This window comes from Aquila chrysaetos, chromosome 4, assembly GCF_900496995.4.
Source record: "Aquila chrysaetos chrysaetos chromosome 4, bAquChr1.4, whole genome shotgun sequence".
Taxonomy (NCBI): domain Eukaryota; kingdom Metazoa; phylum Chordata; class Aves; order Accipitriformes; family Accipitridae; genus Aquila; species Aquila chrysaetos.
Window position 1 is genome coordinate 12,560,056 of NC_044007.1, and position 15,901 is coordinate 12,575,956.

The 15,901-nt window shown below is 44.6% G+C and overlaps 1 protein-coding gene across 15 annotated transcripts in view; it reads right to left on the bottom strand.

Moving 5' to 3' along the window:
• Positions 1 to 197: 197 nt before the first annotated feature.
• The window catches only part of RNF139 (ring finger protein 139), a 41,420-nt gene continuing 25,716 nt past the window's right edge, over positions 198 to 15,901 (bottom strand). For 9 of the 15 annotated variants that reach the window (XM_030010812.2, XM_030010810.2, XM_030010813.2 and 6 more), the window contains one exon: positions 198 to 2,254. In XM_030010812.2, coding sequence (XP_029866672.1) covers positions 444 to 2,195 — 1,752 coding nt within the window. In that variant the 5' untranslated portion in view covers positions 2,196 to 2,254 and the 3' untranslated portion in view covers positions 198 to 443. Of the gene's footprint in view, positions 2,255 to 6,662; positions 6,902 to 7,489; positions 7,823 to 10,435; positions 13,754 to 14,116; positions 14,520 to 15,901 lie in introns of those variants that run through there. The other 6 variants (XM_030010804.2, XM_030010814.2, XR_003922904.2 and 3 more) reach the window with 6 other exon arrangements.

A 15,901-nucleotide genomic window follows, 5' to 3' on the forward strand; every position in this document is an offset into this window, starting at 1 on the left:
AAGCTCTGCTAATACTGAATTTGTAAGTAAAGCTGCTTTGGTTCAGGCTTTTCATTTCTGATTTGACCCGCTGAACAGTCTGTTTTCACCAGTATTTTTCATTTGTATCCAGAACTCATTGATCAGGGATTACTAGTATACAGTCTTTGGCACAGCATTATCACTACATCAATTAAAGAGTGTTTTTCCAACCATCGTAAAAACATGTGAAAACATTTTATTCCATGTACAATAATGTACATAATTTTAAGGTGGTCATTAAAGAGACCAGCAAAAATTAAGAGGTATATTTACAGTAGCACACACCACAGTAAACAACCACCATTCACAGACTCAACATTGAGATACTGCTGTTGTGCTTAAGTACAATAACCACAAAGTGATACTTTTCTTCTGTTGAAGTCAATCTTAAACAAATACCTCACGGCTTAGTAAAGAGCATCTTAATCACCAAGAGAGTTAGAGTCAACATTAAGAGTCTCATTGAAGTGCTGTGCCACACAGTCATCATCTTCCTCATCACTATCGGAACTGTCATTATCTTCATTTAATTCATTTTCAGCATCAGCAGCTTCTTCTGCAACTTGTACCGGATTTTCATTTGGTGCCACAAACCCATTGTTGTTAGAGATACTGGCATTTTCCTTGTCCTCAATATACACTTTCTGATGGCACATTGGGCAAGTGTCCTGAATGTACAGCCACTTCCGAAGACAAAGTGCGTGAAAGTAATGGTTGCATGGAGTAATGCGAGCAGAGGTGGTGAACTCATGGTAGCAGATTGCACAGACATCATCTATTTCATGTAACCGACTTCCTTTTACCTCTGGAAGCGAGTTTATTTTCTTAACAGCAGTCCGGCGATTTATAAAAGTCTTCCAGCCATTCTTTGCTTGCAAGTAGATGTTGAAGTATGCGTGTAGACACATCATGCAAGCGCGAATCTTGCTTCCCGACTCAAAAACCATTGTGTAAGCTCCGTTTCCAAACATGATTACTCCAAATATAAACTCAATAATATTGCCAGTTGAACGAACATAATAGACATAATCATCAAGTTTTTCCCATAGCACATTATAGTAGCCATCAATCATAAACAATATATAAACAGTGATAGAAACTATTACTTTTAGGCAAAGCTCTACACAGAATGCTGTAACTGCAAAAAGCCATGTATTTAGTGCATAGTGGTGCCAGAGGATGTAACTGAGCAGAACTGGGAGGATGAAAAGGCAAGCGGAAACAAACAGTACAGGGAAGTGTCTGCGAAACGATGACACATGGGAGGCACTGAGGGACATCAGCACAGGGTCTGTCATTCCATGGATAAAATGCAGGACTGCAGTCAGCAAAAGGCACATGTTTCGACTCAGGCGAACTAATCGTTCTTCCGGTTTCAGTCCACTTAAGCCAGTCTGCAGAGCCAAAATGAAAAACAAGACGGGCGCTACAAAACCAAGCCTTTTGTCATCCTCATCAGTTGATCCGATGAAGGCCAAGATACCGAGTCCCAAATAATGCGCTATTGAGGAAATGACGGCACTCATGCCTAGCACAGTTAAAGTAGAGTCACACCCACTTATGATCAGACTGCAAATCAGTTCCCAGCAGTTATCCCATGATATCAAGAGGAATTTTTCTTCTGTATTAGTTTCAGCCATCTTTACAACATATGTTAATACCACAGCTTGTGCTGTAAGTCTCGTTAGCCAGAAGACACGCAGTACAGCTGGAAACCGAATCCTTTTCCATGTATCTTCCATCAATAGCTGTAATCCATAAATGCGATACATGTGCCTCACCAGCAGATAAACATATCGTACCGAGTAATAGAACCATTTAATTTTCATAACTAAAATGGCTGTGGTATTTAATGTCAGAACTAGGCCTGAAATAAAAACTAGTATCTGCCGGACGTTTAAAGGTAATTCAACAACCAAGCCGATTACAGGAATCAGTATATCCAGGATGATGAGTTGAGAGTATATGGACTGCACGTTTAGCAATGTAACATACCCAATTCCAAAGGTAAGCTGAAGGATGGAAAGTGCCATCCATAGCGAAGGTCCTTTATGAGGGAAGATCTGAATTCCGAACGCAGCTGTGTAGTAGGCACTGTAGAAGTTTATGTGCAAAGAAGCATAGTAATTCACCAACACTGAAGTCACAGCCAGCAGAAATGCCGAGGCGATCATATAAAACTTGAAAAGTGCTCTCTGTTGTAAGACCAGAACAACACTGGATACAAAGACACCTAAAAACAGATTGAAATCATTTAGTTCTCAGCAGAAATTCAGCAACAGATGTTAACCTATTAGCTTTGGAGCTACATTTATTTAATGTATCACTTCCCAATTAGTCACTCGTAACTTTGCATTACCAACGGTACCCCTTTCAGGGAACAGACAAGAGGATGACTTAATCTCTGCATTTAATACATCTGTGCACTGCAGCTGCAATGCAAAGCCAATGCAAGCATTAAGTCACAATTACTGTTAAGTTCATCTGCCATTTCAGACTATAGCAGTGACAACTCCCAGCCTTTCCACCTTACTCTCGAAATCTAAGGGTAGACAAGTTCTAAAAGCAGAAAAGAGTTACCAGATACAGCATCATCTTTATAGGCAAAGTTATAAGGAATAAATGATTAAAATTTACCAAGTCTCTTAATTCACTTGAGCAAAGCACTCAACTACAGATGTCCAAGCTGGGGTACTAAAGGTAACGGTCACCTAAACAGTTTAGCTAAACCCTTTAATGGCAAGATAGTGAAAAATTGCTGTAGTTTACTGGGGAGAGGGCACTCTTCTGCCAATTCCTTTCAGTTTGCTTTCATTTCTGATAAGGCATCCTGAAACAAAAGTCTCATGGAGACAACCTTCCACAGTATAAAGCTTTTTTTGTACACAGAATCCAAAACTGCACCAATCGCCTCTTTGCCAATGCCAGTGTGAACTTGCGTCTTACTTGTTAGAAGTCAGATTTAGATCTTGAAATTCCTGTTCGCTAAGCTTTCCCTCATACTGACCATGCGCACATCTTGACCACGACTGGGAAGTCTGCACCTTCTTATGAGAAATCCTATCACAGCATCTATAATACCTTGGTATTACATTTACATCCTTGCATTAAATTCCTTCTGCAGTGTAGCTTATGAATTTCATCACTATGTACTACACAGGTAAGGGCTCTGCCCTAACAGGTGTTAAATTAAATGGCACTTATCACTAGATTCACTTCCTTAAAAGTTGTTTTCTCCAGGAAACACACTGCCTTTGTTTTGGGCTTCTCAATCAGCTTCCAGTCTGTGCAACTGCTTTCCCATCCAAACCAGTTTGGAGAGATTTCGATCTCTACAACTTATATTTGATTGCAAGTTGCTTTCAATCTCTTTACTAAACCTAATGAAATCACAAGTAATCCTCTTTCTACTGGAGGATAGCATCAATCTTTTCTGATGATTGTATTTTAGATTGTTCAAAATCCTCCATAATCAAGTGTTTAAAAAAAATATTTTAAGCCATGGTATCTTGATCACGGGAATAAAAAACTTTGCTAAGACTCAGTATTTGATTCCACCAGTAGTGTTGCCAGCTGCTTGTATTTAAAAAAAACAAAACCAAAACCAAAAACAAACACACCCCCCCCCCCAGCCTGGAGGACTGAGTAAGAAGGGAGAGGGTCAACATGAATCAATAGCAAAAGGCAGACTACGAAAAAGTTATTAATGCACCTTAACAGTATTCCTTGCCAGCAGCATTGGCTGATATAAAAACATTCTCCTTAACTAATCATTAACCTAGTAACCTTGTGAAGTGGACTAAGGAAAAGCCTCAGTCAAGACTTCAGAAAGCGCCTAGTATCATAGCTCAGTTCTTCCATGAAAAGCTGAGTATTTGTTACATACAGCACTTTTTTTTTTTAAATAAGCTTGCCAGTTCCACTGCCTTTTCATGCATACCGCCATAAACACCTTTGGGAAAGCTAACACTGCTGACAAGTTTGTACCCTTTGTCTTTTCTCACAACACACAGAAAAGGCTCACATGCCTGTAACAAGCTCATTATTTACATAATTCTGATCATTTGAGCCAAATGAGACACATTTTGCACTAAGCAGGCTGCTCTGAAACACATCTGTTAACAAAACCTATTTTTCTTCCTTACAGTTGCAGTAAGAGGCCTGTATTTAGATACTATAGGCCATCCTAAAACACTGACATTTCACAGCAAGACACATCCCGAAAAACAGTACTACAATGAGTCAATAGAAAAGCTAGACTTACTGGTTCCTCTGAAGGGGGACTAACATAAGACAAAGCATTTCTCTGTCAACACTTGTGTGGAGAAGTCAAGACCCCTCCCCCCAAAAAAGAACCTCAAAAGACCACAGGAGGTAACTCAGAGCTCAGAAGGGGAGGTGAGCACTCCTCTCCCCTCATCTCCATTTACGTAATTCAGTCCATCTTGCCACGACAAGACTTCCCCCTGCCCTGCAAAGTTTTCACCAAACAGTAAATCTGTTCCCATTTTCCCCTCTCATAGGAAATGCTGCAGTTCCTCCTTTGATAAGATTTGCCTCATGTCTCTGTATATACTGCTGCTCATCTTTACTGTCCCTATCTGTGCCAGCCCATCACCAACTGTCTCCGGCATGGCCTTCCAAACACAGCGTTTAATCAAACCATGCATGTTTACTTTTAAAATCATTTCTTATGTTACAGTGAATCCCTCCCTCTCATTTTTTTCCTTCAACTCTGGCAATTTGTCAGTATCTTTATAGTAGCACGCTACCTAGGATTCAACTTTCAGTCAGCTGCAGGGTTTAATTACCTTTACACATATGTATTTTAATCATGTGGAACTGCCAAATTTATCTTTTCCCTAGCCCCACAACCATTCTACTTCCTTCCACACCTTTCTACAGACTACAGTATTTATAGTAACCCTCTCAAAAATCAGTGTCCTTGCTGAGGAGGGACTGCTGTCAGAAGTTAACAGTTTCACACTCCCGGGGGGTGGTAGTTCTGCGGGAACCCAGACACTTAAAAAGAAACATGCAAAGATACAAAAGGTAAACATCGTATTGGAGACAAAGCAAGGTTAATGAGAAATATTCAAGAAAAATTGCATTGCAGTTGTAGAGCTTGGTTCTGTGCTGTGTGTAACTCTCCATACTTGTGTAAAAAATAAGTGATGGAAGAATCAGACCGAGGAATCCTGCAGTAAGACTTTTTAAAAATCATACAGATCTCTATTAGGATTCTTGAAGAAACTGCAGAGTATTTCAGAACTGTTCAACATCACCCCTGAAAGCTATCCAATCTCCCCAGAGCCACAGTCTCTGTATCTAGAGGACAAGCTCTGCGTTTATGCTATGCTAAATAGTATTGTGCTACAGGGAAAATTTGGATCAGACTTTCAAAACCTGCAAATGGTAACTAAAAGGGCAACTTCCCCACTACTGAAATACAAAATGATCCAAAATAAGTATTTCGGTTTATCCTAACAGCAGCAAAAACCCAACCCCATAATCCTTAAATTCAGATGAAGAAAAAATAGATGCAAAAGCACTCTGTTGTCTGAACCACATGGAAGATCTCTAACATCATCTTTCAGTGGTTACATTTTAATTTTTCTTTAATTTTGGAAAGCCAAGAACCACAGACCACTTGTCTCAAAGTACAAGATAAGTCTCCTGGCATAAACTGTTCCCAAAACTCTTGCAGGAGGCAGGGGAGGGATTACCCACTTCTTGCCCCAAACCCTTCCAGAAAAGTAATCATATAAATGCAATCCTGAAAAGCGCCTTAATCTGTAAATCCCAATATCACACACACTTAAGAGAGATAATCAAATAACACATCCACCGTTCTCATTTACATGGGATTAATTTCAAGGCACTTCCTACAGCGTCTGGATCATATGACGAAGGACTCGTAAAATTATGTTGGTGAGACAATGCAATGTCATTTTTTTTTTTTTTTTAAAAAGAATTATCGGTGGGGAGCACTCCTCGCAATTCCAGAAGTGTGGAACAAAGGGTCAAGAAAATGGGAAGTAGGGAGGAAGAACCCCTCCTCCCCCTCCCAAAGCCGCAGGTACCAGCTGCAAGGGCAGGCAAAGGAAGCAAGTCAGGACCTCCTCAACCTTGCTTCTCACACCAGCAGCAGCTTTCCCAGGCACCCTTTACCAAAGGAGAAGCAGCCCAAACGAAGCATCTGCTTTGTTTTGTTACCTTCCTCCTTCGCTCTACTCCTACCTGCCGACACACTATAGGTTATCCTTCACTTTTTTCCCTCCGCTCCTCAACTTCTGCAGTGCCTCGCCACTACACTTCTCACGGCGTACCTTTCCGTTTAACCTCTCTTCTCAGCTTCCCAGCCCAACAGCCATACCACCTATCTCCTTCCTGTTTTTTTCCTACTATAAACATCAAACAAAACACAAAATCAGCACGTCACGGGCCTGCAAAAAAAGCTCTCACTGTATTTTGGATTCTCCTTTCCTTCCTTCCTGCCTGCCTCAGGATTCCCGGCTCCAAGACGCGATCCACGATGCAGCATCACTGCACAAGAGTTTGCAGAGCGGGGCTCCCACCTAGCTGAGGCGACGTAAGAACCCCAGGTAACAAGTAATACTGAAAAATGAGAATAGTTTCACCTAGTTACGCGAGTGATTTTCAGCCTTCATCCCAGGGAAGAAAAAAAGCTTCAAGACAACCATCGGCGAGTTTCAAGAAACTTCTCTTCCATCTGGGAACCAAATCCCCGGCATTTCTGAACCGCTGCTCCTAACACGAGGGCTTAACGCCGTGTTTCAGTAAGACCTCGCTCTACCCGAAGCGCTTTTCGAACACAAACCCCCACCGCACCCCCACACGCCGACTCGCACCTTTTCCGCCCGGGAGGGGCCCCGCGCACATGGCGCCCGCCCGCCCCCCGCGGGCCCCAGGCTCGGCTCGGCCGGGTCCCTGCGCCGCCGCCCGAGGGGCGCAGCCCCGCCGGGTAAAGCGGGGGGGATGTCACCCCAGCGAGGAGCCGCAGGGAGCCGGCCCGGCCCCTCCGGCTCCGGGAAGGCGCCGGGAACCGGAGCGGGGGGGGGGGCGGGAGAAGATCTGCCCCGAGCGGCCGAGCAGGGGCTGCGGGGAGGCGGCTGAAAGGAGACGGCAGGAAGGGGTCAGAGCCGGGGCGGGGGGGGGGGCGAGGAAAGGGGCAGGCCGCGACGGCAGCAACCCACGAGGCGGCGGGCGGGCCGAGGGGACGGGGCAGAGCTGCGGCCGCGAACGAGGCCAGCGGGGGCAGGCAGCGGCCAGGAGGGGCCCCGCACCGAGGGGGGTGCCGACCCCCACACACCCTCCACCCCCCTCCCCACAGCGCCGGGCCGGCGGCGAAGGCCGGAGCTGCGCGGCGGGGCGGCAGCCGGCCCGTCCCGCGGCGGGAAGGGAGGGGAGGGGAGGGGAAGGTCTCTCTCTCTCTCTCTCTCCTCACCCAGCAGCCGCAGCAGCGCGCCCAGGAGCGCGGCGCCCAGGGAGCCCCCCGGCAGCGGGGACGAGTTGAAGATGGCGTCGATGAGGAACAGGCTGGGCACCCGCAGCGCGACCTCCAGCCCGGAGCGCAGCCGCGGGCCCAGCCGCAGCCACGGGAGCTGCGGAGGGCCCGGCGTCGCCATCCCCTGCGGGGGGGGGGGGGGGGGGGGGCAGGCAGCCGGCCTCTCCCGCCTCTTAAAAAGCGGGGGGCGGTTGTGGAGGGGAGGGGATAACGGGGGTGGTGGAGGGCGGCCGACCGGCCGGCCGGCGACCTCGCTACCGGCCCGGCCGGGCCCCCCGCCGCGCCGCCGCCGCCTCCATGTTCCTCTGCGCTCCCTCGGCAGCGCCGGCCCCAGCCGGGCCGCGGGGGCGGGGCGGAGCGGGGCCTGGGCGGGGCGGGGCCGCGCGGACGTCGCAGTGCGCGGCCCCGCCCCCGGCTGCACGAAAGAGAGGGGAGGGGAGGCAGGGGGCGGGCGGCGCGCGCCACCGCCCTCCCGCCGCCGCCGGGGGAAGGTGGCTCCGCGCGCGCGCCGCCTGAGGCGACGGCGGTTTCGGTCTCGGTGCGGGGCCGGTGGCCGGTTTTCCTCTCCCCCCCGAGGGCCCCGGGGGAAGGTGGCGCGGCGCGGAGCGGAGCAGCGGGGCCGAAGTCAGCCGGGCTGGCGTTGTGCGCCAGTACGGGGGCTCGCCCTGCCCTGCCGCGCCGCGTTCCCGGGGAGCTTCGGCCTTCCCCCTCCGGCGTGTCTGCAGCGGCAAAGCGGGGAAAAAAAAAAAAAAAAGCGCGCTATCTGCTATTACATAAAAGGTAAAGGCGGGTTCACTCCTCAAATACCTAAGAGCACTACTCCACCACAACGAATCCTTTTCGAAGACAAAAAGCGTGCCTGTTTGGCGGTCCCGGTCCGGCCCCGCCGGGACCCGGAGGAGGCGGCGGCGGCGGTGTCCCTTCCCCGCCCGAGGGAAGGTGCCCCCCGCCGTTCCCCGGGCTGTGCGGTGAGTAAGTTCACCTTGGAGAGCTTTTCGCCAGGGGACGGTTATTGCAGAATTTCCTGCTCTTTCGTGTGTGATGCAAAAGCCCTGCCTTACTGGGTGCATAACCGTGGATCGGGATCGTATGGAAAAAAGGCGTTTTCCTTTGAAATCCTGTTTCCTTCCTCGTGCGCCCTCGCAGAAGCCGCAGAGACGGGGACTGCTGGAAACTTCCAGCTGACTTGATTTAAAAACAAACAAACAAAAAAGTTAAATGCAAACGTGTAATCAGCGTTAGGCCCTCTGAAACGGGGGCGTTTCCCACCCCGTCGCTTGTGCAAACCACGAGCGGGTGTCAGGCCAGGACTGAAGGCGGCTGGCGTGCCCGGCGGCACTGCCACGCTGCCCTTTCCTGCCACCGTCCGCCTCCGGCTTCACCTGCCACGGCTCAGCCTTTCCGCGAGCCTGGCCAGGTCGCGGCTTAAGCCTTGGAAGTCTTCTGGTTGTTGCCGAAGGATCTCGGATCAGGCAACGACAGCATTGCATAGGAACTTCCCTAAGCACTGCCCCGCGCTAACAAAGCCAGAAACGTTGCCAGATTGCTAAAGGATTGTATTACAAAATCCACGGACGCGGACAGAGTGCATGTTTTAATCACATGCTGAAAGGCATAACTCTGACCCAGTTAAGTATCCCCATGCCAAACAACAGAGGTTAGGGTTTAAAATGTGAAGAGTGTTTATTTTACTTGGGTTTGAAGATGGCTGAATCACAGTGATTCAGGCTTGCCTGGATAATTTTACTCCTCAACTAAGTATGAAGGTGCTGAATATAAATAAAAGTATTTGGTCTGAAATGAAAAGCAATGTAAATCAAGCAGATCTGGGTACTTGATAACGCTCAATAATGCGCATGAAAATATTTATATGAGATGCAATTTCAAGAAATCAACAACTTGAAATGCCGTTTATGGAAATGGAATTCCCTGCCCTCCCGAGGCCCTTCCAACTTCATTAAATATCCTCATCAGTAAAGAGGATCTTAAGTCTATTTTTGCAACACAGGCTTCAGGATCAGAGGCAATGCTGTAGTACGTATTTATATTGCTTTAAGGACACATGGATTAAATGGAATCCATTAAATGGATTTTCAGGTTTAAATAACGTGCATTTACAGGCATATTTTACAGATGTTATTTAGGCATGTAAGTACAGTCATGGATATCTGCAAATAATTTTGTGCATAAACAGTTCCAGGTTGCAAATATTCCAGAAATCCTAGTGTTAGTAAAGCGTATCAGATCAAATTCATACATTTTTTACGCGCATTCGTCAGAAAACTTGTTGCAGTGTGTAAGATTCGTACTTTTCAGTTAAAAAAAAAATCTAAACTTGATTATCATACCTACAATATGTAGGAAGATGACACCTACTGGATATTTTTAATTTTGCAATTTGCACTGCATAGTTTCAAATGTGGAATAATAAACCAAATTCAACTTTGTTATGCAAGCATAACTACTGAATTCACCTCAGTTATATATACAAATTCAGGAAAATTTGTCGTATTATTTCTAGGGTTAAATGCAGTCTCCACTTCTTTGTAAATCTGGGGGTTAAATCCTATTCTAAGTAAATTCATATTAATACTCGTACAAAAAAAAGTTTTCTTAGTTGGGGACTTCTGCAATTTTTTGTTCATAAACATACAAATTAAGCCTTTATTATATTATTTATATCCTTTATTTGTCTACATAGATTAACTGTTAAGGGCAAATAGTCCTGAGCTCCAAGGTGAAGGTTGTTCCATGTGTCATTGTGGCTGCGTGTACCTGACTTGGTAAACGTGTCGAGTGTCAAGCCTACACCCCATGACAAGGCAGCGCAGAAGAACATGCCCTAGGGAGCTGTTTCGTAATAAATAAGAACTTAACACTCAAAAATGCTTTCCGAATAATTTAATACACCTCCTGTATCAGGCTATGAGTCAGAAAGTCACAGATCAATTTATTTCAATAACAAATATAAGTCACTGGAATTCTTTAGCGTTCTATACGGCATGTGGCAGAAGGTTGGGGGTTTGCTCTCAGTCATGTAAAAATGATTTTGGGGATTTTTTTGACAGCTCAGAGTGGTCAAAATTAATACAATTTTTTCAAAAGCTGTTAACATTTTTCAATTTTGAGATTTTTAGAACCACAGGAACTGCATAAACCCAAATTATCAAGTGTAGCATCTGATGGTTTCATTGAACTACAGCTGTGTAACTAGCATGCACTGAAATAACTGGACATAAAGCAATCTTTATTATCTTATGGAATGGTAGAGCTGCGTATTTTCTATACCAGTCTGCCGAGGCCATGTTTAGGGTCTGTGCCCATATAGGATGGCCACATCTAAACCCACTTTTTGGGCAAAACAACTTTTGAGTTTTTAAAACTCTTCCTTAATTGCTCTCATGAGCCCTTCAACCCAAAGGCTTGGCTGGATTAGCACCAATGCTTACATCAGATACTACCAAATCACATGGTCTTGCAAAAATGCCATTTTTATAAGTGAAAAGAATAAAAATGCAGTGAAGGTTTTAGAGTACTGGGTTTTTTTCTAACTACAAGATCCTGAAAAGCTTTAAATACACACGGTATCTTTGCCTTGGAATATCACATGTAGATTTAGCCTGATACAATAACAATAAATTTTGTAAGAATGAAAACAGTTGGCTGCCAAGAAAAACAGTGCAAAATGTGCATGTCAAAAATTGGTTTTAGGTTGCAATGAACGTAGCAATCCATTAACTATTTCCAAATTTCATTTCTCCTTCCTAGATACCTTTTGCGGTGAATTACCCAGTATCATTTTGCATTCTTTATAGAAGAATAAAGCTCTGTACAGGCTATCTTTAATTTTGTCATAGCGGCTTTTTCATTACAACCAGTAAGGATGTCTATATTTTGGACTGAAACAAAAACCAAGAGTCATGAAAGGAACCTAAAGTGGATTTTCTTCTCCTAGGATGATATTCTAGCATAAAAGAGACCAATCGGCATTTTTTTAAAAGCCAAATATCAGTGTTTTATTAACGTAGGCTTTGGTAGATTCAGCATGTGGGTGACCCCCAGCTGTGCCTTGGTGAAGCTGCTCATTACCTCCTGCGGAGGACAGCTTGTGTCATCAGTTCTGCCTGCCTGAACCCAGTGTTTGCAGCTTTGACAGTGTGTATGCTACTAATGAGAATGAATTGCCAGCTAATGCAGATAGATGTGTTGACTTTCCTACGTATAACTTGTTGTTCTGCAGTTCGGTATAGATAGACTTTCGTATGTGATACTTCCAATGTGGTACTTGCAAAATATTTAAAGACTAACTTATTACTACTTAACGTTCAATGGAAACAATTTACGCTCACATGACTGGTTTTAATACTACAATTAAAGACATCGGTAGTCTTTACCCAAGAATAGTTTGCATCTGTGTCTTCTTCTGAAGAGAAAAAGAGCAAATCAAGATAGCATTTGAAAAGCTAAGGTAAAACCTGTAAATGTTGTTATTGACACAGGGACCTTTTCAATATATTAAGAATTTCCTTATAAGAGTTAATGTGTTTTAAGATTAGTTATTGTATTAAGTTTGGGTTTTATTCCTTCCCTACAGGTAAATACCATGAGCTTAGATAGCATTTCTTAAAAGAAGCTAAGAAGGCAGAAAGCAATTTACTCACAGTAAATATTTGACAAAATAAATTGTAATAACTTGCTTGTGTGAAAGATCAATTTTGATTTCAGATCTGCATGAAGTGACAATGTCTGTAACACATGAGCACTCATTCTCTTTCCCTTTCCCTCAATGGAGGATGGTGGTTTTATGCTTGTTACTTGAAGAGAACGCTCACTTGGAAAGTTCCAAATGCCTGGAAGAGTTTTCTGTCTTGACAAAGCAAGGCATGCGCTGGAGAGTCAAAACACAGGGATGAGTCTTGGGTCATCTCTGACAGGAGACAAGACTTACTTACAAGTGCATCATCTGCATGAGGAAAATCTCTTAGTTCTGTAATTTTCCCCATATTCTTTTAATGACAAACTTTCTCATTCTCTTTAAAGAGATGATTAGGCCTTGCTGTTCATGGCTTTACAGTTTTCTGTAAAACTGTGCAGAGAAAGAGCCTTTGGGTTTTGTCTCCTGTGAAAAAAGGCTGGTAAGAGAACAAATTGTATTAACAGTTGCTCACTGGCATATTTATCTCATTTCCTAACTATGACCAGCATACTTAGCAAGGAGACAAGAAAAGAAAGAGGTGCGGATTATGTCTGAGGACTGCACCCCCCTTCCTGGTGTCTCTCTGGCTACAGGAGAGGTGTACCACCCGCCACGGACCTCTTTTCTCCGAGAGGACGGCAGAGGTGGACAATGCCGGCCAGTTGCCAGCCAGAGCTCTGCTGCCCAGCTCCTGCCCGAGGTGCCGTGCTGAGGGCAGCACTCACTTCTGGCTTTCTTGGCTCCAGTTCTCCTCTGTCCTGGGGCCTTTGGGAAATGCACCACTGAAGATCGCTCCTCCCTGATCCTTCGCCTACACTGGTTTTGTTGTTGTTTTGTTTTCCAAGGATGACATGGAGAAATGTCTGTCTTTCACAACTCGCCACACACACACATTGTGGCTTCTGCTGCAGAGGTTTGCCTTCTTTTCCAGAGCTGCTAACTATGTATTTCAGACCTGATTTAAAGACTTAACTAAGCAAGCAAAAAGAAAAAATTAATAAAGCTCCTTTCTTTTATTATTGCCAAGTATGCCTTTTTCTCCTGCCATGATTTTTGATTGAGTGCATCTTGCTTGAGACAGGCAATATGATGTGCTTGCCTGTTGGGTATCATACCCTTTCCTAACGGTTTTCCCAGCGCCTGCCCCTGCCCCCCCCCCAATCCTGTTATTAATCCATAGTAGAAAAGGCAGCATGCTTTACTACAAATTTCATACTCAGTAAAAATAACTCTGGAATGTTAAAAGTAGTGAAATATATTTACAGTATCTTTTATTTACAGAGCAGATGCTAGAAATTTGTCCTAGGAATTGATATTCAGTATTTTTGTGGATTTTAATATTAGTTTTTGTTCTGTAGCTGTTCTTGGCTATTACTTCTTGTGAGCTCAATATCTATTTGTTCAAAGAAGAATGTGTCTTTGCTAAAACAGGTGGGAAGCTGGAAAAGCCTGACAGCCAGTGCAGCTCATTTTTTCAAATGCCAGACAACAGTTCAGAAATGGTGTGCCTGATTGAGAGGGAGAAATAGAAATAATTGTGACATTTTCTGTGAGGCACATGGAAGAGCAAATGCTGCCGTCGTAGCACATTCTCTGACCTCAGCCATGCTTTGTGTTATACAGCTGTAAATGTCATAAATAAAATGCAGATCCAGTGTTAATTTTTAACCTAATTAATGAAAATTTTCCCTTTGAAACCACAAATTAAATAGCAGCTGTACATATAGTTGTTTTTTTTTAGCTAGCGAAAATAATTATACATTACACTCAACTTTTTTCCCCTTACGAGGTGATGCTTGGCTGCATGCGGTGAGTTGTACAGCTGAAGGGCAAGATCTGGCTATTCTAATTCAATATACACAAAACAAAGGCCTTGTAGAACTGTTTCTTTCAGATATTTAGCAACATCTGGAATACAGTTGTAGAACCCCCAAGTTACAAAGTGAAATAACAAAGAGCAAGGCAGGTTCCTTCAGCCTGGGGCTCGACATTCATTTATACTGCTTGTTGTGTGAAAGACAAAAGTGGAGAGAATCAGAATTATACTGGAATCTAGCCATACGACAGCAGAAAATGTGGTCTTCCTGAAAAATCCTGCCTTGTAGAGGAAATCCCAGCTGTGGAAACATTAATCTCCCTGTCATGACTGGGCTGAGCCTTGTCTACCAGAGCATTCCTCTGCTTCTCAGTAGGACCATGTTGAATGTTACCAAGCCATCTTGAGGTTCACACTGTAATTGCCAGTCTCGCTGAACTCCACTACCAGTACAAAGCCTTAGCAGAAAAAATCATAGTGGAAAAGCTCAGTTTTCTGAAGTCACGTGCAGAACAACCCTGCCCCCCCCCCGCCCTTTGCATACGCAGTCCCAAACAGGAGCTATTTGCTAATCTGTGGGCTACTAAATTTAGCTAGTTCCTGATAACTGAAATGGCTCACAGGCCTGATTTGTACTGCTGGTCACCAGTGAGATTACTTCTAGCTAGTTAACACCAGTTAGCTAATATAAAACTAGTTAAAACCAACTGAAAGTGTCAGCTGCTCTGTATTGTAGCTTTTTTAAATTATTATTAATTAAGCATACTGGAAAGAATTTTCGGGTTTTAGCTAAAACGACACATCTCTCAGGATGATTTCAGTCTTCAGAAGAGCTGATCTGGGAGATATTTGTTCACAGACAACATGTGAGAGACAAAAGTAGAGAGAATGTGAAATTATACTGGAAACTAGACCTGCCACAGCAGAAAATGTGGTCTTCTTGGAAGATCCTCCCTGGTAGAGGAGGATCCTAACATTGCTCCCATGAAAAGCCTTCAGCAATGTGTTTGTAAATCATTGAATCTGGTTGGCAAAAAGACAGGTCTGAGTATTAACCATGCACGAGGCTGGGTTAGAGGGATTAGTGTAATTCGGACTGCGTATAGCTACCGTCTTGATGAGGGGGTGGGAAGAAGAGCGTAGCACAGTTTCGTCTCACATGAAGTAGAGCATAAGTGATTTGTAATACAGAGCGATGACCAGCCTAGCCTTTCTTCTCCCAGGGAAATCCAGACTTTAGTAGAAACAGTGATAAGTTTCATGGGGTTGATGCCAAAATCTGGACTAATGTCCAGCAGATTTTGCCTGATGTTGAAGAGTTGAAGCTGGACATCCAGTCAGCCTCACTTCCTCTGTTAATGGAGAGAAATAAGCTCATTCAAAGGCATTTCAGCTCTTTGGTTTTATCACCATCTCGAGATGCCTGGGGTAGGGTTCCTCTCGGCTGACGGCTCTCTAAAAGCCTACTCTATGTTAACTGTCCAGGCTTCCTGAGAAATCGGTGAAGACAGACAGACACCCATTGTCTCAGACACTTGTCTTTGAAGAGCTGGAATCCTCCAGAGATGTCAGCGAAGACATCTCCTGGTGGCCTATCCAGGAAGGCTGGATGGTTCCCAACCCTTCATTTGACTTAAGCTGGGTGAGAGGAAGTATACCACTAAGGGCTGGATAGCACAGCCTCCACCAATGATGTAAGAAGTGGCCTCATAAATTTTGGGAGGGTGCTGAAACTAACCTGACTGATCTTTTCACGTGCTTGTATAGGTGGTTCCTGTTCCCACCCTATCACTCTTAACTGCAAGTGATGTGGAGCACAGAATTTCTGTTTTATGAACCA